This window comes from Falco rusticolus, chromosome 2 (genome assembly GCF_015220075.1).
Source record: "Falco rusticolus isolate bFalRus1 chromosome 2, bFalRus1.pri, whole genome shotgun sequence".
NCBI classification, from domain to species: domain Eukaryota; kingdom Metazoa; phylum Chordata; class Aves; order Falconiformes; family Falconidae; genus Falco; species Falco rusticolus.
In genome coordinates this window covers 2,970,257-2,996,051 of record NC_051188.1, presented here as the reverse complement: position 1 = coordinate 2,996,051, position 25,795 = coordinate 2,970,257, and the positions used below count along the sequence as shown (strand labels likewise).

The 25,795-nt window shown below is 47.1% G+C and overlaps 1 protein-coding gene across 1 annotated transcript; it reads right to left on the bottom strand.

Moving 5' to 3' along the window:
• Positions 1-479: 479 nt before the first annotated feature.
• On the bottom strand, positions 480-24,599 carry DGAT2 (diacylglycerol O-acyltransferase 2). The gene is made up of 8 exons (XM_037377765.1): positions 24,460-24,599; positions 16,146-16,265; positions 14,997-15,104; positions 14,060-14,130; positions 6,913-7,117; positions 3,508-3,682; positions 2,712-2,914; positions 480-1,898 (listed from the first exon to the last, which is right to left on the bottom strand). Exons 1-8 carry the CDS (start codon positions 24,497-24,499, stop codon positions 1,744-1,746), a joined length of 1,077 nt encoding a protein of 358 aa, XP_037233662.1. The 5' UTR covers positions 24,500-24,599; the 3' UTR covers positions 480-1,743.
• Positions 24,600-25,795: the final 1,196 nt, after the last annotated feature.

Here is a 25,795-nt window from a genome sequence, read left to right as displayed (position 1 = left end):
ACCCTCGCTTCTTACTAAAAGAGCCCACATGAACAGCAATGTGTGCTATTTCTGGAGCACTTTGCACCGCCAGTAGTAGAAGGCTGGGGGCTCTGACAAGTGCTGGAAGGATTTCCTCAGCCAAAGGCCAGGGATGCAATCCAGCCCTGTGCACTAGGCAGCAACAAAATCCAAAATAATTTGCCAAAAGGTGCAGGAGGGCATGAACTTTCTGCATCTGCTTAGTAAAGGAGGTCTATAGACATAAGCTGCTTTAGCTCCTTATACACTCACAGGCAAAAACCCACCCTTAAACCTTAAAGATTTGCTTAGCCTATCCTGCACATCCCATGCAGGGACAGTGCAGATCAGCATGGGTCTGCTTTTGGACAGTTTTCTCCCCATGAAAGCCAAGGCACAGCTGCAAACACACAAACAACTGCTGTAACATGAACCCAGCCACACACCCCTGCAGCACCAGAGAGACCAAAGCAGCCCACTGGTTTTGGCCAAGTTTATTTCTAGAAATTTGTACAAAAATTGATACTCCATAATACAGTCTATCAAATATGATTGATGAACATTTGTCTTTAGAGGCAAGATTCCAGGAATGTGAAGTACTGTCCTCTTGCATGGAAGAAAGGCACATTTTGGAGCTCAAAATACACTCAAATGAACCATTGAAAAGGCAGGTCAGATATGCAAATAGTGCAATGTTTCAGGTTTATACATAAACACATTGTACTCCAAAGAATTCTCACTACAAGCAGCGTTAACATCCACGTAAACATTTTATAAACACTTTTTTAAAAAGTTGCTCACTTTAGAACCTATGCATGAAAAGGCTACTCCTTGACATTCACTGGACAGAATATTTAAAAGCCATCTTTGGGCAGAAGTTACTCCTAGCTTTCCCCAAATGCTTTTGGGATCCAAAACACTTGCCTGAGTAGTCCCACTGCATTTAACCCTACAGGCTATCCTAAGGGTCTGCAACACTGAGGCCACACAATTGCACCATCCCACCGCTCCTAGAACTCGTCCTTGGAGTTTTGTGGCTATGCAGGAGTCCCATATTTCCAGCTACATCTCTATGTAGAAGCAACACCTGGGACAGACCTGCTTCTAAACTGACATTCAAAATACAAGTGGTGAAGTTAACAGCCTCCACACTATGGACAGAGGTCCACCAGACTCTCATCCCTTTGTTTGCTGCCCCACCCACAGGAGGTGCCATACCAGGGTGTCTGGCAGCCTCCTTGTGCTTTCAGAAAGGGCTTTTCCAAAGCAGAAATGCCCTTGTGCTATGTAAGCATGTCTCAACATGGCTCTTCTGCAACATGCCTGTAATACTGCCATCCCACTCAAATCATCCTGCTGCTTTTTTGATTGAAAACCAGATGGATCCCACTCTCCCCCAAAATAGCTTGTGCTATCGGGTACAGTAGCTGTAGGAATGTTTTTAACCCATTACTGGCAATAGAACAGCATTATATAGCAGATTACAAAGGCAATCATTTCCCCCATCCAAATCCTCACAAGCAATAGGGAGTTGTGCTTTTTTTTTTGATAGAAAGACATTTGTAATGGGATTTATCCAAAGCAAAGCCTTTTTTGTGTGTGTAAAGTGGTCTAGCAATACTTTAAACACTTTCTTTACGGACACATACACCCACGCATGCTTTCAAGTACACGATGACAGCTTGGACTCCTGGAGAAGATGTGTTTATTCTGAGAGAAGGAGGTGCTGCTGAGCCAGTCCCTTCAGTTGACTTCCAAGGCCTCTGTTTCTGGCAGGCCAAATTTGCTCTTATACTTGTCAAAGAGTTTGATCAGGGAGTCCACATATATGCTGTGGTAGAAGTCCACTTCCCTCTGGGATGGATTATCGATTTTGGGGATGCTGATGGGCTCTCCAACTAGTAAAGAGAGGGAAAGACCCACATGTTAGGTTGAATGTTCCTGTACAGCCTGCAGATTTGTCTTCTATGGCCACAGCTATGGTAGTTCAGCACATCCACCCTGGCACAGCACAGCCTGCCGTTATAGCAGAGGTTTGCCTCATTCCTCCCAGTTCTGCTATGCTCTGAAGCACAATTTTCTCACCACATCTGCAGCAACACCCAGATTCACTTTAGCTACACAAATGCCATCAGAGCAAAGCCTCTGCTGTGCAAGGTGGTTGGAAAGTCCCACTTCTTTCTCCTTACAGCAGCAAGGTAAATCCCTCCTCAATTAACAGGAACCAAGACTAAAAGCTGCAGTTCTTGTGTTCCCTTATACACACCACAAAAGCAATGTGGCTTTCCCCCCCACCCCCACCCCCCTTCCCTCAAACCCTTGCTTCTTTGGGTTGGAAGACTCAAAGGCAAATTTTAGAGTTGGCTTTAAGATTCAGCTGTCAGACAGCATCACACTGCCAGTCCTAAGAGTGCGTGGGGAGGCAGGCTGCTTCTCACTAACTATCCAAGACCAGAGAAGGTAGCAGCTACAGCATATTTTCCCCCAAAAGAGCTCACTTGCAAAAGTATCTGCCAGAAGAACATGATGGAAGGCTTGTAGCCTCTGGAAACTCTTCCAGTTAGTTCTCAGCTATGCTGGAAGGTTTTATACAGAAGGGAAAACAGTTTTATAGTCAAGACTCCAACACCAAACTAGAGTAGAGGTATGGCATAGACTCAAGTACACTACTACCTAGAGAAGCACATAGCACATTCATACCAAGACCTTACCAACAGTAGTGATGGGCTTGGAGTAAGGTAACAATCCCCAGGTGTTGGAGGAGAAGAGGCCACGGCCATGAAAGATGCATGGAGCAAAGCCAATGTGCTTCTGAAACTTCTTCTGAATCCATCTTCCCCAGGAACCCTCCTCAAAGATCACCTGCTTGTACACTTCATTCTCCCCAAAGGAGTAGACAGGAACCAAGTCCGCACTATAAAGATGGAAAGATGTTAGGACCCCACACCCCTGGTCTGCAGTCAATACTACAGTACCACAGTCACACACCTTTGAGGCTGCACATTTGCAGATTTTAGTGGCCAGAGCTCTCTTTGCAGCACAAGGTACTGACATAGGTCAGCCAGACTTGACACGATATAGTAGATACACTTCTAAGCACGCAGGAGATTCATACTTGCAGTGGGCCTGTGAAATACTACCCAGTCAGGCATTAAATACGCTTCCATATAGTCTCATCTGATTTTTGACGGACACCCCATTCCAGACACATGGGATCCCTGGAGATCACAGGGCCTACATAGGTGATGCCCCATGCAGATTACTGACACCGGCCTCCCCTTGCCCTGGAAGCTTCCTGCTGTCCTAGGCATCTTCCCACCCCATCCCCTGCTCAGAGGCAGAAGCCAGAAGACAGACTCATGTGCCTGATGCTCTCTGTGCATGCATCCACACAACACAGCAAGACTGCAGAAAGGAGAATCCATCCAAGACATCAGCTGCTTCAGGGGATAAAAGCACTTTTTGTATGCTAGCAGTACTGCTCTGGCATTGAGGTTTCCTCCTTACCCATGCCGTAGAGCCAGTTTCACAAATCCTTTCCGGTTTTTCAGTGTCACAGAGTTCTTCCCCGGGGTGCAGTTCAGGGACTCAGCTGCCCCTCCAACCACAATGATGATGGCATTGCCACTGCCGTTCTTGGACAAGATGTAGTCTATGCTGTCACGGTTCACAGGACATATACCTGCATATCCAGGAGACAGACATAAGGGTCAAGCTGCAAGATTAAGATGATCCTGAAAATACCAGCCATACCTGTAGCAAGAAGTTTGTGCCTTGATTTGTACGTTGAGTTGTCCAACTTCCCTGGGGTCATAGAGGCTTGGGTGTATTATCAGGCAACTTGTTCCTCAACTAAACCAGCAGTTAATAGACCTGGACAGCACTAGACTTTGTTAGAAACAAACTCCACCAACACCAGCTCTCCAGAACTTGCCCTTAACACAAAAGGCTTCAGCAAGGGTTTTCTTCTGTACTTCATGATGCCAAAAATCAATTGCCTAAGACATCCTCCCTCTAAGTAAACTTTGCCGTATGAGCTGGTTTATCCTTGGGGGGAAGAAGCAAAGCAGTTGTGTCATTTTGGTGGGTGAGAGTCTGAATTTGACCAGTTCCTCAGCAAAACCAAGCAGCTGAATAGATTGTGCCTTGGGAGGATGCTTTAGTGATAGAAAAATAATAAACGAACAAGCCTTTCCAAGACAGATCCATTACAAATTAATCTAAAAACCAAATTTTCCTGAAATATCAAGCTCTTGCACAGCAAGAGCACAATCCTCTGCTGTCCTGGAATGGAAGAGATGTATGGGGCAGAGTGCTCACATAAGTCCATGCTCTGACACTGAGTCCCAGTGTCTGGGAAGGCCTTTCCCTGTCCCACACTGGAAAGGGCAGGACTGCACTACCAGTCACAGTCCTGCCCTAAAGCTGCAGACCCCCACTCCCAAGGACCTTCCCGTTCAGTTCAATGAAAGACAGCACCTTTCATTTCTACTCTGTTGCTCTAAAATGCCGTCTGATTCTCTGCTCCCGAAACCTGTGCTTTTCTCATACAGTTATTGTCAGAGCTTGCTCATGCCTCACATTGTTGGCCAGGATAAGCTGAGAAGTGATATGCCGTCATTTACATTCCCATCCACACAACATGTCTGAGCTGTGCTGAGTACTTGAGGTCATTGCACTAGGAAGGGCAGTATTACACAATTTAATTTTAGAAGCTGATTCTGCAGATCTCATGGTAGTCATCACTTGAACCAAGAACTAAATGATGAATGAGTTCTGTGGAATTATACAAGGCGAGTCTGCAAGCCTTCATGTGTATCCGGGTATCAAGGTCACCACCTAATCCCAGCTGCAGACCACAGGGGAGCAGACCTCACTGGAGACAGATCAGCTGGATTTGAATACATAAAAATTTCTTTCAGCACAGCTACATCTCTCTGACCACATTTCCTTTGAAAGGCTCAGGCTGTACTTGCTGCCCCATAGGACACCTTCATACTCCCATGCTCTGCACCAAGGCTCCCTGACAACACAGCCCAGATTCCTGTTCAGCCCTGTCTGCTGGTCAGGGGAGATTACTACTGCCCACAACACTGAAACCCTTCCTCAGAAAACACAGTGAGACATGCAGACAAGTGGCAATTGCTGAACTGTGCTCCTTAGCACATTCACAAAGTATATGGGACTTTTCTGGCCATCTCCTCATGCTTTAGAGGATCCCTGATGTAGCTCTAATCTCTAGTAGGCTATAAAACTTTGTAATATGTAACAGTTGGTCCCAAACCAACTAAGTATGTGTATTGGTATAGTAATATTTGTTAGGATTGCACTTGAAGTGGTTCATCCACAAAACAAAGGATTGGAGGGAGCTATCAGCACTTCCTAAATGATGTTTAAACCTTCGTAGTGACACCCTTAAGTTCCAGTACAGGAAACTGAAGACAAATCATGGCTTTCTGAAAAGTTTGCTTTGTCCAACAGATCACACCTATAGTATTGCTTAAATCTTATGTATAAAGGAAGCAGAATTTCTTACCAATTTAACTGTAATGCTCAGGGATAGCCAAGCCAACCTTGTCAGCAGTGATGTTGCTAATGTCTTACTCCCACCTTCCTTCCAAAAGGGATGGAAGCAGCTCTGGCTAGCCACAGAATTTGTCTACCAGTCATCTTGAGCAGATGGCACATGCTTTTTTAAATACAGAAAGGCTGTGTGGAAGCTTAATCAACACAACTAAGTTACAGACATGATAAGACTAGAAAGCAGATCCCAACCTGTCATGCACCGCTGTCCTGTAGGATTCCCAAATTATGGAAATTAAGGACTTCACACAGCAACTTCCATCTGGTGCAGGACAATAGAAACCAGCTTGAGATACTGCCCTTCCTAGGCAGGGACAAACACCTTTTCTGCACCAGATGCAGTTATTTTTCTTCTCCCTCACCAAATCAAGGCAGTAACCTTGGAAACAGCCAAACCTAGCTAGTCAGAGCCAAGTATAGCTACTCCTATCTTTCCCCCAGCCACGGGTCAAGATTCAGCCAAACCACTACATTAAGATACCTGTTTCAAAGTCATCTATTGGCAAATCTGTTCCAGGGACAGCAAACGTGGTACTGACCTGTTCAATTCAGAGTTTCCCTCACCTCTGCCTAACTGATGGGCATCCTCACTCCGAAAAGGAAGCTCAGGCCATGCAAGGACACCATTTCTTGAGGCTGTCAACCATGCTTCCTCTGCCCAGTTATAGTCTATTAAGTGCTCCATTAAAATACTGGTATCTATTAATGTCATTCAGTACAGATATCACTGCCTAACTCCTGTGACCCATCTGTGGGAATATATTCAGGGAAGGGGCTCTTCTGAACAGCTGGAGCCATGCAATACCCCCAGACTCTTTACTCCTGGCTGGCAGCTAAAAATGTGGTTGGGCGAAGAGGTCAGCTATCACCACCCTAAGTTCTAGATGCGTGATAGCTCACGTGGTAGAGCCTAAGAGCAGAGCTAGTCATGGTATTCACATTTCAAAGGCTCGCAAATATTTTATATTTTCAGTCAGTGCAACTTCTTCATCTACCAGTACGTCCTAATGATAACTAGGACACTTGCTTCCATGTCTCCATCTTCTACACCCATAACTACAGATGCCAGATGTCTTTACTATGCCTTTGGACAAGAGTATCCTTGAGTTAAGGATGAATACAGAGGAGCAGCAGTCCCTGCAGCCCAAGCTCTTCACAATTACTCACAGCTTCCTCTTGACAACTACACAAAAGCAACATTTGTGTGATGCTACCAGAGAGAAGTGGTTACGCGAGCTTCTCCCACAACTTTTCACTTGAGAGAGGGGAAGACAGTTCAGAGGCAAGGGCATGACTAGGAGGAAGCACAGTGCATGTGCTTGCACTTACCACCAGACATTAAGTAGTCCCTCAAAATGGGCATCCTGAAGTTCCCAGCCAGCGTTGCAAGGTATGGTCGGATCCCAGGGAATTTCTGGCTGACACCTGTGGCCTCTGTGCTGAAGTTGCAAAAGGCACCCAAGCCCATGATGCCATGTGGATGGTACCCAAAAATGTAATTTTTGGTTGTCAGCAGATTGTGGGTTTTAACCAGCTAGGAAAGAAAAGAGTGAGCTCACATGAAAACAGATATTTTCAGGTAAGAAAAAAATAGAGGAAAAAGTCAAAGCCCCCCACTTTTGTCTCTCTTCCCACCAGGCAGAACAGCCTAAGAGCTGGGGTATGGGCTATGCTGGATTTCAGAGGCTGCAGTAAGGGCAGCCATTTAGGCTTCAGTTCCCCAAGCAGAGGGAGAAGAATAAGCAGGCTGCTGGTGGACACAAGATGACTGTCAGCCAGGCAGGAAGAGGGGCTGGGCTGCAGTAGCCTGTGCCCTTTGTTTCTCTACTCCTCCCCAGGGTATTCTTGCAAGCCTCTTGCCCAAACCAAGTCCTTCCTGGCACTGTAGTCACAGCTACACCTTGTTCCAGGCCCTCTCTCAGCACATTAGTGGATCACATCCCAGTACAAAGGGAAAAAAAAAAATCAGTGTCCCATAGCAAAAGCAAGTTTACTTAACACCTGAAAAAAGATCCAGCCACTTAACACACCTACTGGCCACCCTCCAAGAAGGAAAATGTGCAAAAGGGTGGCTTACCACTGGAACCCATCCCTCCTTAAGTTTTGTTCTGGCCTACACAAAGGGCCAACAAGACACCAAGCCATCCACAGCAGTGCTCCAATTTCTGCAGGACATGCTCCAGGAGCAGTGATCATACTGGTTTGGGGCTGTGCAATATTCCTAACCACTTACTCATCTGTTTGCACAGCATGAACATGACAAAGCTGTCTTAGCCATACACAGCAAAACCAATACCATGGTATCACTACTGCCAGAGGATTTTTTTGGCGCTGTAAGTAGCAGCAGTGTCCCATGCATCAGAGCATCTTCCCCTGGCAGTACACAAGCAATCTGACTAAGCACCCAACAGGACTACTGCATCACCCCACAAAAGAGGATCAAATTTAAATTTTTCAGCGCGCAATGGTGCCAATTTTTGCTGACCACAACATCCCAGCAGCTCTCAGACTGGGACAGGACCTACAAGCTACAGTTGCTCCTTCAGCACAGGGTGCTAGAACAACTGCACCCCATCCCTCAGATTGTATATGCAAAGGTCACTGTCAACTCCTACAGGAAAAAACGCAGATTTCCAAGACGTCACATCAGCGTTACATACCCTCCTGCCTTAGCCAAGAAGTGCCCTGGCAGTAAGCGAGCAAGTCTGTTTTGTCGAATCATGCTACAGAGCTGGAGTGCCACTGTGACATGCTGAAGCAGCGTGCCCAGAAATTCAATTCCCTCCTCCCCATGTTCCTGTCACGGTCCCTAGATGAGACTACAGCACTTGTGCTATGTAAGACAGCAGCTGCAATACAGGCATGACAGCCACGGGTTAAGCAAGCTGACTACCCCTCCTCATTGTTTCCTCTGGCTCTGAGGTCATGTAGGGCTCCAGGAAGCGTGTGCAGATGCTTGTGGCTGCAGCAGCTCTGTAGAGCCCTGTGGCCTGTGTCACACCAAGTCATCCTTTCTTCCCTTTCCTTTCTTGCCCAATTAGTAGATGGCTTTGCTTTCACTCTCGAGGGTGAGAGGGTGGTGCCTTGACCAGTTACAACAAACAGGGTTGCCAGACTACAGACTGGAAACCACTCTCCAGGAAAGACTGGAGGGAAAAAAAAAGCAACGATTCCATAAGAATCCCTCCATCCGTCAGCTCTTGCTCTGTTGTAGGACAGACTCAAGGCCTGGTGGCTACAGACACACATGACTTGGACCAGTGGCAGACATTCCTCCTGAAAGCTTTTGCTAGAGCAGGTGGTGGTTTCCAGGTTCCAGACCTCACCCTTCACCTGCACCAAAGCACAGCTGCTTTGAAAAGGAAGCCAGCTGAGACAGAGGGTTTGTCCTTGCAAATCTGGAGCACAAGACATTTGTCAGCTGATCTTGGTAGAGCCACATGTCTGTCTCAGAGTTGTCCTGCTGCCAGCCATGGCAAACCTACTGCAGCCACTCCACCACGTGCAAGGACATCCAGTTCCCAGTGGAACCCGCTGCTGGCATACCTTGTATGAGCCCCAGCCAAGCTGCAGCCTTATCGCTCTGTTTGCTTTCCAAGACCTCCTATTATGGAGCCATAGGGCTGGCGATACCCACCACTTGCACAAGCCGTACAGGAGTAAGGCAAGAGGTATGCAGGGAACCAGCTCACCCACACACCTCACCCATGGCAAGGCAGAAGGGGAATATCTGAGCAACTCTAGAGACTCAATGAGAAACATATGCTCACAACAGGGATTTACAGGTCTGAAAGTCAGCCTGGCATTCATGTATATATATACACATATACACACACACGCTTTCCCCCCCAGTTCATCCCATCCAGACTGCCACAGCCCTCCACAGGTTGTCCTAAAACAGATGGGTTCACAGAAAGTGAACTTCTCTTCCTCTACCCAACTCAAACTGGGGCAGCCAGAGACTGCCAGGCATCAGACAGGTTTGTGCCCTTATCGGCAAGTGGTGCAGGTCTTGGATCTGCTAGTGCATAAACTCAGCCCAGAGTCTGACCTGCCAACAATGAAGGCTCTGCCTTCGGGTTTCCCTAAATTTAGAGTCACAGAATCATTTAGGTTGGAAAAGACCTTTGAGATCATCAGCTCCAACCATCAAACCAGCACTGCCAAGTCCATCACTAGACCATGTCCCCAAACACCGTATCTATGCATTTTGAAAAACACCTCCAGGGATGGTGATGCTACCACCTCCCTGGGCAGCCTGTTCCAATGCTTTAATCTAGAAGCAGGGATTTTTTAAGTGCTGTAATCATTTATTTCTAGTCTCAAGCAAGACTGAAGTTTTCCTTAGGAGGCTGTTCACTCACTACTAGTTTTCTTGCACCTTTCCCCTTTACAAGCAAACTCTGAGCTGCCTTATTAGAATGGCCTAAGGAATTGCTGTAGCTGTCATTTGACATCACCCTTGCAACTCTGTTCTGAGCCTCCAGCAGGTTTTTTCCTTTTGCCTTCAAGGTCTTTTCCAGTCCCATACAGCCTCAGCACTCCCATGATGAGACAGAGGCAAAATGTCCTTGCTGCCCCCCAGCTGGATGATTTACAGTGCTGGGACTGAAGCTGAACCTTCACCCCACTGCACTTAACATGCCTGTTCCCAGCTGCTGTCCGAGACCAACCCTATTTCAGTGGGAGCAAAGGTCCATCCATCTGCTCTAGTAATAAGATTTCTTTAAACAAATCTAAGCCCGCCTATAAAAGCAATAAAGCAGTACAATTATGGTAAAAACCCCTAGTGTTAATATTTGAGTGCCAGATACACTTGGAGAACAGTATTTACTATTATATTTGTAGGAATGGGATGAGTAAACAGCACATTCAAGTGTGCAGAAAGGGGACTGCAGAGATACTACTGCTCATCACCAGGAGCCTGCAGAACAGGAAGAAACTGGATGCCTAGGTGGGTGCTCAGCCTGCCTGCAAGCTGAGCAGCACAGTGACCACAGAAGCACGCAGAAAGCAGAAAATTAGAGCTCATCCTGCAGGATCCAAGCAGCAGCAGTGAGCATATAAACTTGCTTAACAACTGAACAGCTGCAATTAGCTGCATCACACCCAGCAGCACTATGGAAGAAATTATCTCACCTCTCCAGCAATGCAGGCCAGGACCTGAAGACCCCTCCAGGCTCTCAGTATTACCACCATGCTACACCACAAACAGGAAGCAAAAACCTCCACCTCCATTTTGTAAGTCATCTACAACAGCAACTAAGGAGCAGCTTTGCCAGGAAGCCAGCCAAGCCAGAGAATGCAATACAAACGCTGCAAGAAAAGTCTGTCTTGCAGCAGTCCTTGCTCTGGCTAGCTGCCGACTCTCCCATCTCAGCAGGAGACTGATGAGGTGTCACTGCACACATCTGAAGTGCTCACTGCTTCAGAGGTGAGCCAAAGGTCTGCAGTCCTTGGTCTCTGAAGTGCTGTTGCCAATGGGGATCAGCAGTAGCTGTGCTCACATGCTCAGGTGATGGCTTCTTTACTACAGAAGATCTTTAGCTTGTGTCACTCCCGACATGACATCCCCAGATCAGCAGGATGTGCTCAGGCAGCTGCTGGGACCTGGCTTGCCCCTGCAGCAGCAGGCACACAGCACCATGTTCACACCTGCAAGATCCTGGTCTTTACCTAGCAGTTCAGCACCAGGATTTAGCTCACTGGAAGCCTCCTCAGCTGCTTCATGTACTGCTTAAAGCACTATTTGCAAGGCCAACCACTAAGCAGCAGACAAACTTAAGCTTCTAGTGCCCTAAAATAGCTTATTACTGTCACAGCAGCTGCAACAAGCCCCAGTGAATATGGACAACCTCTGCTCATGCTGAGGAATTTAGCCAGATTCAGGCTGGTTTCCAAATCCACCCAGCATTACAAAACACAACCTGGTACTTCCAGATACAGGTACAATAGTCCTACTGGTGTTTCAGGCCAGGAGGCACTGCTGACTCAGGTGGAGACCAAGCCTAATCAGCATAAGTATCAGAGCAGAGCCTGCTTTTCATGCAGCTACTCTGCTAGAGCAAGCCTGATCCCAGCAGTAGAGCTGTGGAAGGATGCAGCAGACCTAGGACAAGTGCTAGCACACAACTCTGTCAGAGGTCGGTACTGGTGGCATTTCAGTCTAGCCAGATCCAGCCTGCATCCTCAAGACTGAGCTCACACCAGCCAGGTACAGGGAAACCCTGGCCTTCAGATCTGCAGCCACCCAGGACACTATGCCAAGAGGCCTCCTCTCCCAGTATTTTGGTGCTACAGCTCTCACCTACTGGGAGCTGGGTCCTTGTTCCTGGGGAGGTGGCCTTAGGGGTTTGGAAAAAAAAAATCTGTAAAACTGCTTCCTATTTATTTCCTAGAATAGGAGTAAAATCTGAGCTAATATCCTAAATGCAGGTGGTGCCTGTGCCTATATGGATGCAGCTATCACAGCTCTGCATGCAGAGCTTGCAGAGGCAGTTTAGCATTCCCAGTGCCACGGGTGAGATTGTCACTGGTGTGATCTGCCCTTGCAGTGCTCAGTGGACACACTGCACAGGACAAGGTGCAGCAGATTACTACCCCAACAAACCATGAGCCAGGGAAACAAACCAAGCCCTGCTCAGCCATTACAGATTGTCCAGGATCCAGTCAAGGTGAATTTTGCAGACAGAAGATTTAAAACAAGTGATCCTCTCTAGACCAGTCTCCCTCTTGACTGAAGACAGGCAAATAGTTTATTTTTTTTCAAGGAGTTCCCATGCTCTTAGCAAGTTCAAGCCCAAGCCATTCTGGCGGTCGGTACCACTCCTTGCAAGAGATAATATTCATAGGATCAGCCCCATTAGACAACCACCTCTAGCGCCTCACAGCCCCATGATCCATGTCAGCAGCTTTTAACAACTGAACAACCAGCTGGCTGCTCCCCTGTAGCAGGTCAGCTGTCAGCCCTTGTGTTCTGCCCTTTGCACCATTTACCTGCAGGCTCCATAAGCCTGGCACAACTCTGCCCCTTAGTGACAAAGGAATTACAGCCATAAGGGGTTCTCACAAGTGGACTGTGTGAACTAGTAAGTATTTACCTAAACTGAACTTTTTTGCTGTTTTTATCTAAACCATCTCATCTCTAAACCTACCTGAACAACCCGACTGACAAACTTCTAATACCTACAGTGGATCTGACCTGCATGGCTGGTGCGGAGCATGTTTCCATGAAGGCAGATATAAAGACACCAAAGGAGGGGAGAAACAAGGGTGCAGCCATTACTGGTGACCCCCTTGAATCAAGTCCTCAGGAGAAACTACCCCATTTTAGCCTTCAGCAATATCAATACGATGGGGTTTCTTGCAGTACTGTGGATGCTGTACTAGAAAACAACAGTTGAAGCCCTCTTCAACACTGGAACATGCTCTGTTCTCCATTAGCTATGAGACCTTGGCTGACCAGGCACTTGCAGCCTGTGCCATCATGATGTATTTTTCCATGTACACCTACCCTTGCCAAGAACTACCTGTTCACAGCAGCAAGTGTGGCAAGAGGTTTGCTCACCAGCAGCAGGTTCAGGCACCCTGAGAGTCCAAGTGACTTTGCAAAGGAAGAATCCAATCTATGCCACTTTGGTTTCCTACTGGAATTGGATTCCCTACTGCTCTCTGAGGCTGGACTGTCTTAGGGGTGGGTAGCTCACCAAAAGCCATGGCAAGGTCCCTTCCTTTTGCTCAGGCTGAATAAAACTTGCCAACAGCCTTACATAATAGTCCTTTTGGCTGTGTGTCCTTCCAAAGAGGATCAAGTTCCCTCCTAGCTGAATTTGGCCCCTGCTCCCTTCCAAGCCCCTCAGCTAACTCTGCAGTCCCCAGGGCAGACTGGCAGCCCTGTCCCCTGCCTGCAACACGTCTGAACTACCAGGGAAAATACATGCAAAAGGTGAGTAAGTCACAAGCTGGAGAAATGGAGCTATTCACACTGCTGGAACCCCCCCTTCCCCAAAGCAGCTAGACTTCAGAGCAGGTTTTACCACTCCCAGTGAAGTGGCAGGACTTCTAGTACACAGGGTTCCCAGCTATTCTTACCCAGTATACTGCTGCCCTAGGGTGTAACTGGAAAACAGGCCAAAACTGCACTAGGTGTACTAGGGAGGAACAGAGGTATGGCTAGGCACAACACAGGGCTGCTGCAGCACAGAAGCTGGAGAGATGAACAGGGAACCTTACTGCCACAGGGCAGATTGCCTCAAGACCATCAGAAGCAGCAGCTTCTACAAATCACAATACCATCGCTGGTGTTGCATCTCAGATTTTATAACCACAGCCGCTCCAAGCGGTAGTACAGCAAAGTAAGGCATGTCCTACTTAAAGCTCAGTGTCATGGATAGACTAGTATAGGTACAACATCATTTCCACAGGGGTTACTACAAAATAGTTAAGTGCCAATGCACAGTATTAAACTGTTACTTACTCTTATTGGAAAATAATCCCTGAAGTACCTCCATATAGCCCAATTTCTCACCCACTGGGATCTTCTTCCACCTAAAAAGAAGAAAACTCGTGGTTTTAAAGGCTTTCCACATGGGTGTCCCCCAAGAAGCCTAAAGGACTCCACATAGTTTGCTGTCTTACTAGAGAAATCAACAGTTTCACTCCTCTAAATGGGACACCTGCATCTTTCACTAAAGTCAGGTGAAACCATCCATCCTCAGGACTTCAGAGTACTTCAAGCTAATTAACAACTAACTACAAATTCACAGTAGTATCTGACCTGATAATCTGTTGTAGTTGGGCAATGGAAAATTCAAGCTAGAAACAGCTCAATGTTCACCCTAGAGTCATCCTTTGGGAAAAGGCCAAGATCCTGGATGATTTCAGTGGTCTTGAAGCAATGGAGAATTGTGCTAATCTGGCTATGAAAGGAGTTGCCATCAAAACTTGTTGTCATTGCTGTAGTGGGTTCTCAGAGCTGGTTTCTACAAGTTGTTCTCCGAAATAAGAGTTTTCTGCTTTATTTGCAGCAACACTGACTCCACAGGGGACCCACATCTTAATAGTCATGTGACAGCCTGAACCTTGTAAGAGATTGAAGACAGCAAGATCTTGAATCTTTATGCATATAGATCTTTCTGGCCTATAGAAAGAACCTAAGCCTTAAAAATATGCTGCTAAAAGCCAGCAATGGCACGATACTAGTGAGTGTTATCGTGAATTACCCTCAGCATCGAAACCTGCAGTCACTGCTTAGGCCAAAGGCTGACATTTATATGCTTCACTGAATAATGCTTTTGGTCAGCGATTCGGCCAACCACCACTAAGAAGGGAAGTCACCCAATACAAAGTACTTCATTGGCCAAACAGGAGGACAGGGACACTTAAACAATAAGGATCTATTCTGCAATATTTACCTTTCTTTGGTGTATTCCAGTCAAATACCAGCCAGGCTAAATATAGAGCCGCAATTGCCCAGCAGTCTGTGCACAGTATGTACATGAGGATTAAAGTGCAAGCAACACCTGGATAGGTCCAAGAAAGATAAGAAAACAAGGGTGCATCAGGTTTTGGTCTGCATTTACACTTGCATAAAGAGCCTCTTGCCTTTTGACCCTTCTATACTGACGTCTTAGTCTCAATCTGATGTCATTAATCCTCAATCAAATCGGATTTAGCTAAAAACCCTTTATGTAGGACTGAGACAGCTTCCTCTAAAGCTACACGCTTTGAAGTACCTCAACCTCCCCTTCATGGTTTCTCCAGGTCTCTCTTCTATAGTATCTCCAGGTAGGGCAGCTGCTTCATCAGGCAAGAGCAAGACTTCATAAGCATCAAGATTTCCCAGTGGCCCACACCAAGGGAGTTTCTTCCACCATCACACAAGCCTTCCACACATTACACCAGCTCTACACCAGCCATCCCACCAGGGTGCCAGAGATCCCACCCACAAATGATGTTGCCATTTTATCACAAACTAAATTGGGAATGAACAGCAAGACTTACGTGACAGACTGCAATCAGCATCTTTCTCCACAATAATTATCAACAGCACTATGGAGCAGAGCAGCCTGAGGCTTCACATAACAGAAGCACCCAGAGACGAAGTCTTTACTATTTTAGTAGTCTAACAAAAACAGTTCTTGCCATTCTCTGGTACCTCTTGGAAAGAGACCAAGCCAAGAGGAAGGCACTCTTGTTGCAATCAGTTGCATCAGTTAGTAGTTGCTTCTAAGAAATTTATTCTCTGTAGACATTCCCATGAGCAAGTCAGGTAAGAGATTTCCAATTGCTTCAGCCTTATTTGTACGGTAGACACAGACTTGTGCTAAACATCAGTAGGTCTCTCTCTAGCTTCTATGTTTTTCTAGAGCCAGGTGAAGTAATTTATTGCCAAAATATCAAAGTATGCAAGTGCTTTACAATACTCACACACCCCATAAAGCATCTTGCTGCAGTACACATCCAGTAATTAATGCTTATATAAAAGTTAACATTTTTGCATTAAAATTCTTCCAGAACAAAGGCAAAGAAAGCTTTGCTTTAGGCCAAAAGGTAATACTTACCCATGATAAGGAAAGTGAGAACCCATTGCAGCACAGAGATGATTTGGAGTTGTTTCTCTACTTTGGATTTAGATAGCCAGAACAAATCCTGCAGAGCAGAAAGAATGTTTGATCCTGTGCCTAAGAAAAAAAAAACACAGAAAGCCACATTTGCACCCTGCACAAAGGTATCTATATTTCCTTTCAAACACAAGGTTTAAAATCAATTTTTGTGCAGTTTGCTTTTAGAGCAAGGCTTGTCAAAGGCTCATATTTCCCATGGAGTTTGGGCATCCTGGAAGGGGAAGGATTGCCATTTGCTAACATTCAGCTGTTATGGGGATACTGGAGGGGATTAATAGGTAACATCAGTTCCCACTTCAGCAAGCCTCTATTCACTCAACCATAAAAGGGCAGAGGACATTAGCACTGGTCCTAACATATGCCCACACTTCAAACTGCCAATTCCTGGAAGCAGCATTTGATAAGAGAAAAACTCCCGAGTTCACCATAAGATAAAGATCAGCTGTCCCAAACCACAGGCAAGCACACACCAGGCTGTGGTCTGGACTATTGCTCATCCACCCTTGACCAAGCCTGCTGTACAGCTATGTGTGTGTTCACGGAAAGCTCTGCATGCCAGCCTTAGACAGCACAGCTCAAGGGCTGGTTGAGCAACACCAACACACAACCCCAAGGATCCACAGCTCCAAGGGAAAGGAAAACTATCACAGCATTTCTAAAGCAATAAATGAGGTGGGAAGGAGTTGAAAGCCACTCTTTTAGAAGCTTAAACTATTCAGGTAGGGTGAAAACCAACTACAGCTGAAAGACTTGATTTCTATGAGGAACCACCTACTGTGGTGTCTGCTGATATCACAGAATGACAGCCTGGCTGGGGTGGGAAGGGACCCCTGGAGCCCACCCAGCCCAACCCCCTGCTGAAGCAGCTCTCCCAGAGCAGGTTGCACAGAGCCGTGTCCAGGCAGGTTTGAATGTCTCCAGGGCAGGAGACCCCACAGCCTCTCTGGGCAGCCTGTCCCAGCGCTCTGTCATTCTCAGACTTCTTCCTCACATTCAGATGGAAGTTCCCATGTTGCCGTTTGTGCCCGTTGCCCCTTGTCCTGTCACTGGGCACCACTGAAAAGAGTCTGGCCCCCTCCTCTTGTCACTTGGCCTTGAGATTTGTAGGCATCGATGAGTCCCCCTCTCAGCCTTCTCTCCTCCAGGCTGAACAGCCCCAGCTCTCTCAGCCTTTCCTCACCAGGGAGATGATCCAGTTCCCTGATCTTCATAGCCCTCTGCTGGACCCTCCCCAGCAGTTCCCTTATCTCTCCTGAACTAGGGAGCCCAGCACTGGACCCAGCACTCCAGCTGTGGCCTCACCAGGGCAGAACAGAGGAGGAGGAGGATCACCTCCCCCAACCTGCTGGTCATGCCCCTCCTGATGATGCCCCCCAGGATCCCACTGGCCTTTTGGCCACATGGGCACACTGCTGGCCCATGGGTGACTTGCCATCCAACAACCTCCAGAAAGAAGTGGGCTTTCCTTCACTTCTCTTCATTGCTTTATTTTACAAGCACAATAGTAACTGGCTGAAATGCAAATCAAGCTTCTGGCCTATGAACAAACCAGGAGGCATGCTTACCTATTTCTTTTTCTGTTTAAGGAGCAGCTTGTTATTGGAAGGGATGTGATGCTGCAAAGCAGCTATTATATCAAGTGGGTTCAGTCCCTACTAATGCTGGCAGAGCGTGACACTGCCAGTGGTGATAACCTTAGCAAGCGCCCACACTTAGCCAAGTGAAAGTGATTGCAAATAGCTTCTCCATTAGATGTAGGAAGGTACCAGAATTTTTATTAGTTTCTACAAAGAAATTTTCACTGGTGCATCCTTTAAATATATGAAACATCTCTGCAGCCTTTCCTAACTGCTGCCCTTGCTGACAGCCTAGGCAATAGGATTAATGCACAATACCAGCTGTATTAGTTTTGCAGCTTCTCTGCTGCCCCTCTTCAATGCCATGCCACGTTAAGCCTGGACATGGTCCCTATGCTGACAGCTATGTGCCCTCCTGAGAGTTTTCTGTAGTAAAGCCACACCAGAGGCTGCAGCCTAAATCTAGAGCCAGCCCACCCAGCTCAGACCCTTGGCTCTACTTGTCTACCTTGAGTGAAGAACGCTAGCAATGGTTTGGGCATTAACTACTCCAAGCAGACCAAGTTTTGGTCTAGGACAGATGTCACTGCAACTGCCAGTAAACTGAAACCTACAGCACTAACCCAGTCTGAAGCAGTAGCTCAAGTTGAAGGCTTTACAGGATAGCATAGCACAATATTAAGAGTGAACTCAGCAAGTCCCTCCCACTTCTGAGATGAGAAAGGAGAACATGTTGAGTTAGAACTATCACCATTGCACTGATTTGCAATACTAGAATACCTAAGCAGGAAGGCTCAGAAATCCCTCGCTGTAGCTCTTCACATTTGGCAGTAAATCCCCAGATCTGGAGTGAGTGATAACTTTTTCTTTACAAAGTCAGAAATCACCTGTCCAAGGGTAAGAGAAATCTGTCCTTCCTGCCAAAGGGCCACAGCCTAGAGGCAGCCTCTACTGCAGCTCCAGGAACATGCCATCCCAAAAACCTGGCTTACAAAATTACACATGGACAGACCTCATGCGGTCCAAGGACTGCTAGATACTTTAAAGGGAGCCTTTAGCAATAGTGATGTCACTGGCCATATCTCATGTCCTCAAAAATAAGCCAAAAGTCTTAGAGACTATTTGTGATCCATAATAAAAGCCCAGCCCCATGTAATTTATCCTTCCAGCACATGCACTTACATTACCAAAACATCTTTGGATTGATGAATTCAACACTCCAGCCTTAGATCAGCTAAATCCCTATCCTCTTCCCCCAAAGAGAACAACTGCCTACCCCTCCAGAAAGGGATCTGTACTTCAGCATTTTCTAGATGCTTTAACAAGTTGTAGGCATTGCTAAGCCTGTAAATAGACCAGTATCGAGTAGCACAAATCAACCTATCAGCTTGTTTCCCAAACCACATTAAGCTTTTTGTGGCAACATTCAACTCTTGCAGACAGAGGGAAGGCATGGGTTTGGCAGACAGCTCCGAACAGGCAGCTGACCACCTGCCCTTGGACAAGTGGTGTCCCGGGTCAGTTATTTCCTGAAAGCAAAAACATCCTTCACAGATCAACATTCCCAGCACCAGAAAAGCCTGCAGTGACCATGGGCAGAATACTACTAGTATTTAATTCCCAGTTAAGGGCATGAAGTAAGTCCAGTGGCATTGGAAAGGGCTGGGGGAATAGGCAGACGTGGCCCCTGGCAAGTGCCAGTGCATGGTCTAGCTTTGCACCAACAACCTGCACACTCCAGATGGACCCAGTGCATGAACTGCAGGCTGGGCAATTACTGTCTTTAGTGCTGAGACAGCTCTTTCCAGCCATTTCTGACCTTGCTGTTCATCACATCAGTCTTAACACTGTGTATTCAACCCCCCATGCAAGCCTTGCCTCCTTTTTCCTTCAGCTGTAGGTAGCCAGGAAGCTTTTTTTGGGAAGACCTTCCACACTCTGGAGAGTCAAGCTGGTTACTGGTGACACAGGGCAGAAGAGCTTTGACAAGTCATCAGAAATCTGGTTTTGGGGGGCTCAGCCACAGCAGAATAACTCAAAACTGATACCTGGGTTCAGTTCTTTGAAGAAAACCCTTCTTTGAAGCGCTCACCTGTGGGCCCACACCAAGCATCCTTTACATATTAAAAACCCAAAGGAGAATTAAGCATAGGAAAAGCAATTTCTTTAAGTTTCAGGAAATATATTAGCCTAATAACAAAGTTTAACAAGGCACATTAGACATATCTACGATTATCTTTGAGGCAGAAGGATACTGTATACCCCAGCCTTTGGTATCCATTCATATTAGTATCTTCCCAAGGAAGTATTTTGAATCCTGGAGCACCTCTACCTTCTACTGCTGAAGTCACTTATCCTGCACTGGCCACCCAGTGCAGCCCTTGGAATGTTTTCCCAAGCACCCATTCCAGAAATGGACAGCCCAACATCCACACAGTAGAGGTCTTAGCAAGAGCTTTCCTAGTCTCAGATGAGGTCCTGAACCCCTCAACTCACACTGCAGCTCATGCTCTGGAATATTCATGGGATACTCCCTGCACTAAGCCACACATAGCTCTCAAGGATGCTACTTGTCAAGATGGCCAGAGTAGTGACTCCTCCAGGAGACCTCACTGCTGCCCAGTAAAAGCAGTCATCTGCAGCCTTCCAAGGAAGCTCAGTGATGTTAGCCAGCTGTCTCTCAACTGGTGATGGTCTTACTACACTTTTATCATTTAATTCCAGCAACCACCAAATGCAGGAGATGCTACCAAGGAGATCCTGGCATCAACGAAAGGTTTGATGAAGCATCTGACTCATGCCTGCAACTCAGACTCAGCTAGGGGCAGCATCTGGTGCACTTCATCTGAAAAATCATGGTGTTCTAGCATGGTTTATCTAGGCAGGGAGGCAGAACCAAAGGTCCCGGGAGTGGAAGTAAACAGGACTTCACACTTGGGCACCAGAAAACCCAATCAACTGCACTTTAATTAAGAAGCGGCCAAATAAATTAGCTGAGAGGAAGTAAGCATTACAGATTGTTAAAAATACACTGAAAGCTTGTGAGAGTCAAGCTTCATCTGCAACTTTTTCAAGACAATTAGCATGTTAATTCTTGGCCAAGAATTATACTGCATCACACAGCTTATTTAGAGGAAAACCAAATCAGATCCTTTGAAGCATAAGGTGCAAATGGGCATTTTGAGCTACATACCCAGCAGTGAAGCTGACATGGGAAGCGTAACAAGGCTAGATTAGATAAACAGACCGATACCAGGATACTTGTAAGGATCCAGCCTCCCATGCAAGAGCAGGAGTCTGCACAGAAAGCTGCTACATCAAATGAGACATCTGTAAAACCCCTCGAGCAACACAAGCTGTTGTGTCTTGGGTTTATTCAGATGCCCCAGCTGCAGTGCAGAAGCTCTCTCTGCTTCCAGCTTTGCTGTCAGTGGTACTAGATAGTGGTTCATTTTTTAGAGAATAACAAATTACCAGTGTGGGGTATAGTTATCCTGCCCTGTACACAGCTGTACAGCAGTTTGCTGATGTCCCATGAGACTACTCAATAACTCCACATTATCTGCAGTAATAATGCCTACAACTGGAGGTCAACAACATAGTTAACAGGGACATATGACAACATTTATTTCAGCCACTTTAGGAAAGAGCTGGGATTCTGCATAGCAAATAAACAAATTTGTCATGACATTTATCTCATGTTAGATCTGCATTTACTCACAGCACTGAACTCGGCCCTCAGTCTCAACAGTCACAGCCGTACGCAGGTTAAAGTGATGTAACCATGAGTGTAGACCCAGCTGCCCTAGACCAGCCAAAATGTTTAGATTTAAATCAGCAAGACTTAATAGCTCTAGACAAGAGAAAGAGAACTATCTTACTATATCTCATCAGAGTCCAGGAGAGGCATGTAGGAGCTCTGGAAGAAGGGCTCAGTCATGAGCAAATCCAGACCTCCCGGGTAGTTTTGTCAAGAGGAACCACCACAACACAGCTCACAGCAATGCTGTACTCCCAAAACAGGAGCCCCCAGGTTCCCTCACAAAGCCAAAGTGAAGTCAGCCTTATGTTGCATGTGAGGTTTGGCAAACTTCAAGGTAAAGTTAAGCAAAATAATCTTCCTCACCCCAAACTTCTGTAAGATGAAACAAGATCAGAAAAGATACTTCAGCAAAGGATAGCCCTTAAATGCTCTGGCCACACTAACAGCCTTTCTCAGGAGAAGGGAGGCACCTCCTTGCTGCTCTACTAAATACAAGAATGCCTGGAGACCCTATGGCCAAAGTGAGTCAGGTCAAGGTGAAGAGGTGACAACTCCTACTACCCAAAGTGTCTTGAAGCATCATCCAACCCTACACACTGGTCCAAGGTCTGCTCTGACTTTTGAAATACTGGGTTGGTGTCCGAGAAAGTTCCCCTGCATACACACAGGGGTTGATAGAGGGGCAGGTGCCCAAACCTTTTTTTTTCTTTTTTAATTAGAATCAGACTTTCAGTCAAATTCACAAGCACTGGGACAAAGCCAGATGCCAGGCAAGCAAGAAGACTGAAGGACAGTATGAGCCATTGAGACTCTCACTCCACAAATCTTAGTCCTTTGCACAGACAAGATACTTTGCAAAGATGTTCAGGAGGTAGGGAAAAAAAGTCTAGTGGGTTTGTTCTAGATGTCCTGTGTAGTGAGGGAAGTTATCTAACATAATCAAGCAGCACATGAGGTCCCATGCATGAACTGCTGTACCACATCACCTCTGTCCATCTTTGACCTGCAGGCTCCCACGATACCACCAAAGCCCAGCCTGAATCTCAGCTCCTCTGGCAGGCACCTGGCTTTGCTATGAACAGGTAGGCTTTGAAGCTGGTCCTGTGCTTTGTTGCCCATGGCAGGCTACAGTACTGACAATGGGTTGCATTGCCAAGGCAACATCTCCCATTTCCCCAGGCAGAAGCACATTATGAAGTTAGTAAGGAAGCACAAATATCACTGCAGGACCCCCACGAGGGACCTCAGAGGAAAATTGACCTGAGGAGAGTTAAGACAGCTTTCCATCACTAAGCAGGATTATCTAGAGATGAGGCCAATCACTGTCCCTAAACCACACTCCATTTTGAATTATGCACGTGTCCTAGATCCATCATTAACATGCCAGTGCCAACAAGGTGGCCAGTGAGGTCTTGGGTCAGCCCTACATATTTTATAAGTCTCCTGAATGATTTATCCTCTGTACTTGGCTTGCAGTTAGCTCCCAGTTTAACAGTTCACATGCTGTCAATTCAAGTTACCTCTCTCAACTCAAAACATCACTTATCTTCTGCTAGTTGTATAAGCAAGCTAAGTTACTTTAAGGACCTATTCTGAACATGGGGAACATATACAGGTCTTTTTGCTGGTCAGTTCACAACTGATCCTACAGCCCCACCTCTAATACCAGCAGGTGCCACATCTTTCTGATGGAGATGAGCAGCTCTGTACGTAGGACTGGACAGGACACAGTGCAAAAGCAAGAGCTGAGGGGTTAATTCACCAGGTTCAGGTCCTCTTAGCTCTGCTAATGATTTGCTTAATCAAGAAGCCATTTCACAGGTGCTTCATCCCTGAAGGAATTAGCAGTTTGCTTTTTCAGGGCAGAAAGTGTTTCGCAACACAGCTCGATCACTCAAGGACACTCCAGAAGGCACAGGGTAAATTGTTGTCCAAGTGTGTTTTCCTGCAAAGCCTGCACTTCTTGCAAGCCCTGACACATCTCTTGCCAAGCACCTTCGCAGGAGGGGCACAAGGCTCTAGCAAGCTAAATATTTAGACTTGTTGAGTTTATTCTTGTGAGATCCCTAGAGCTGCTTTTACAAGCGGGCAAGGGAGCGCACACTTTGGGATTTCCCATATTGTCTCTCCCACGTCTTTAACCTACACATTTCAGCCTGCAGGAAGAGGCGTTCAGCGTCAGCCCATGATGGGCTGTCAGCCACTGGCACCCAACCCGCTCCTCTCCGCGAGGTGATTACTTACCAGCACGGAGAGCTGCGGGAGCAAACCTGACTGTACTTCATAACATACAACCTTGCTTTCACACTGAATCTTCAACTCCCCATTATAAAGCAACAGCAAATTGCAATGCTTTTTCTTTTCCTCCTCTGTTGATGCAAGCGGGGGGTATACAAAATTACAGAACAAGGCTGCAACACTGAATTTTACCGGGCATGTGATGCTGATAAAACTACTACGCTTTCCTTCCTACCGTCGCAAAGAAAGCGGGGGGGGGGGGAAGGAAGCTCCTTTTTAAGCCAAGAGCAACCACCCACACTTCGCCAGGGTGCAAGGGCACTTAGACAAGCCAGAGCCTTCTGCAACAGCTTCAGGAAAGCAGCCCGACCGGAGGGTTAGCTCGCTAAATTATCTTAATTTTTTTTTTCAGCTCGCTAAAAAGCAAAATCTGCGCAAAGAGCTATAATCCTCACCCCTCAGGGAAGCTACAACCGGCCTCCCCGCCATTGCACATCGCTTCCCCCCCCGCCCCTTCCTCCTCTTAAACACCCACCCCTGCAGGCAGGGGGAAGGGGCACAGAACGCGGCGGCGCTTTCGCGCCCCCCCCCCCGCCTGCACCTTGTACCGCCGAGATGCTGCTCCCCCAGCGCAGCATCCTCCCGGCACCAGCACCCACCCCCACCCCGGTACCTCGCAGCACCCCGGAGTAGGCAGCGATGATGGTCTTCATTGCGGAGCGGTGCTCAGGTCTCGGCCAGGGCCATGGGATGGAAAACAGCACCCGGCTCCGACACCCGGCGCAACCGGTGAGCGGGAGCAGCCCCGGCCGCACACCCCTATATAGCCCGGGGCGGGGGGCGGGGGCGGGGGGCGGGCCGCGCAGGGCGCCTGGGTCCCGCAGCCCGGGGGGCGGGGGCGCGCTGGCCGTCCGCGGTGCCGCTAGCTGCGTGGGCTGGGGCTGGGGGGGCACCCCCACACCCTCTGCAAGGTGTTTCCCTCCCTGTTTACTTTCTCCCCATTGCAGGGGCGGGGGCGCATCCCCCCCAGGCCCCCACTAGCAGTGGGTGCTTTAAGACGCTGTGGCCTCCTCCTTCCTCAAATACTCTCCCACCCCACACTCTGCTGATTGTAGCTTCCCCGGTGGGATCTGGGAGGAAGGTAGAAAAGAGAAAATTGTAGAAATTTTATTAACAGACGCTTTAATGGTTTCATTAAGTTTCATTTTCATTAAGACAGTTTGCAGGTATGCCCAAACCTCTAACTAAGCCTCATTTTCTTCTCCTAACGAGATGTTTAAGGATCTACTCAAATGATCCATAAGAAACAAGGTGTTATTTAGGTATATATCAAGGTTTTAACATAGCTGCACTTGCCAAGAGATTTCTATACATTTTTACAGATGGGGACAGATTGGTCTGTCCCAGCTCCCATGGCATTAAACCAGATTCTTTGCAACAGAGTCATGGCTGGCCCAGTTGTTAAAAGGGGGGATTTTGCTACATCCCTGGACAAAGGATCAGGCCTCGACACCCTTTCCTAATATTTTTTCATATTCTAATCTAATTTTATCTTCTGTAATTTGGAGAAAACAAAAAGGATCTGCTTTTGAGAAGAACTTTGACATCGCACAAGGAAAAGCCCATTGGAAGCAAAGAGCATGTAGAGCTCCCCATATGCAGACAGGTAGCGATCCCCACCGAAATGCCCCCAAAAATGCTTCAATTTTTGACTGGGTTTTAGGGCAGGAGCAGATTCGAGCCTTGCTGAGCCAGCAGCATTTTCCTGTTGCTCCTGGGGATGCCTCTGCAATATGTACTTTTTGGCCCAGAGAGATGTGTCTATCAGTGTGTTTCACAAAAAAGTGGTATTTTCAGCTGTGGAGACCTTAAATCTGAGATTCAGAGGTGAAAGAGTGATTTATTTTTCTTCTCAGCCCCCTGAAGCATTCCCGTACCCATCCTTTTGAGTCAAACTGGCACCAGGACTTGTTCACTCCCCATTTGGCCACAGGGCCGTCTTCCAACAG

Excerpts from the sequence above, each read along its gene's own strand:
- DGAT2 (XM_037377765.1), bottom strand. The coding sequence starts at position 24,499 with ATGAAGACCATCATCGCTGCCTACTCCGGGGTGCTGCGAG. Across the intron at positions 7,118-14,059 it reads GGGATTATTTTCCAATAAGA|CTGGTTAAAACCCACAATCT; the intron begins GTAAGTAACAGT and ends TTTCTTTCCTAG. Across the intron at positions 3,683-6,912 it reads GGACTACTTAATGTCTGGTG|GTATATGTCCTGTGAACCGT; the intron begins GTAAGTGCAAGC and ends CTGGATATGCAG.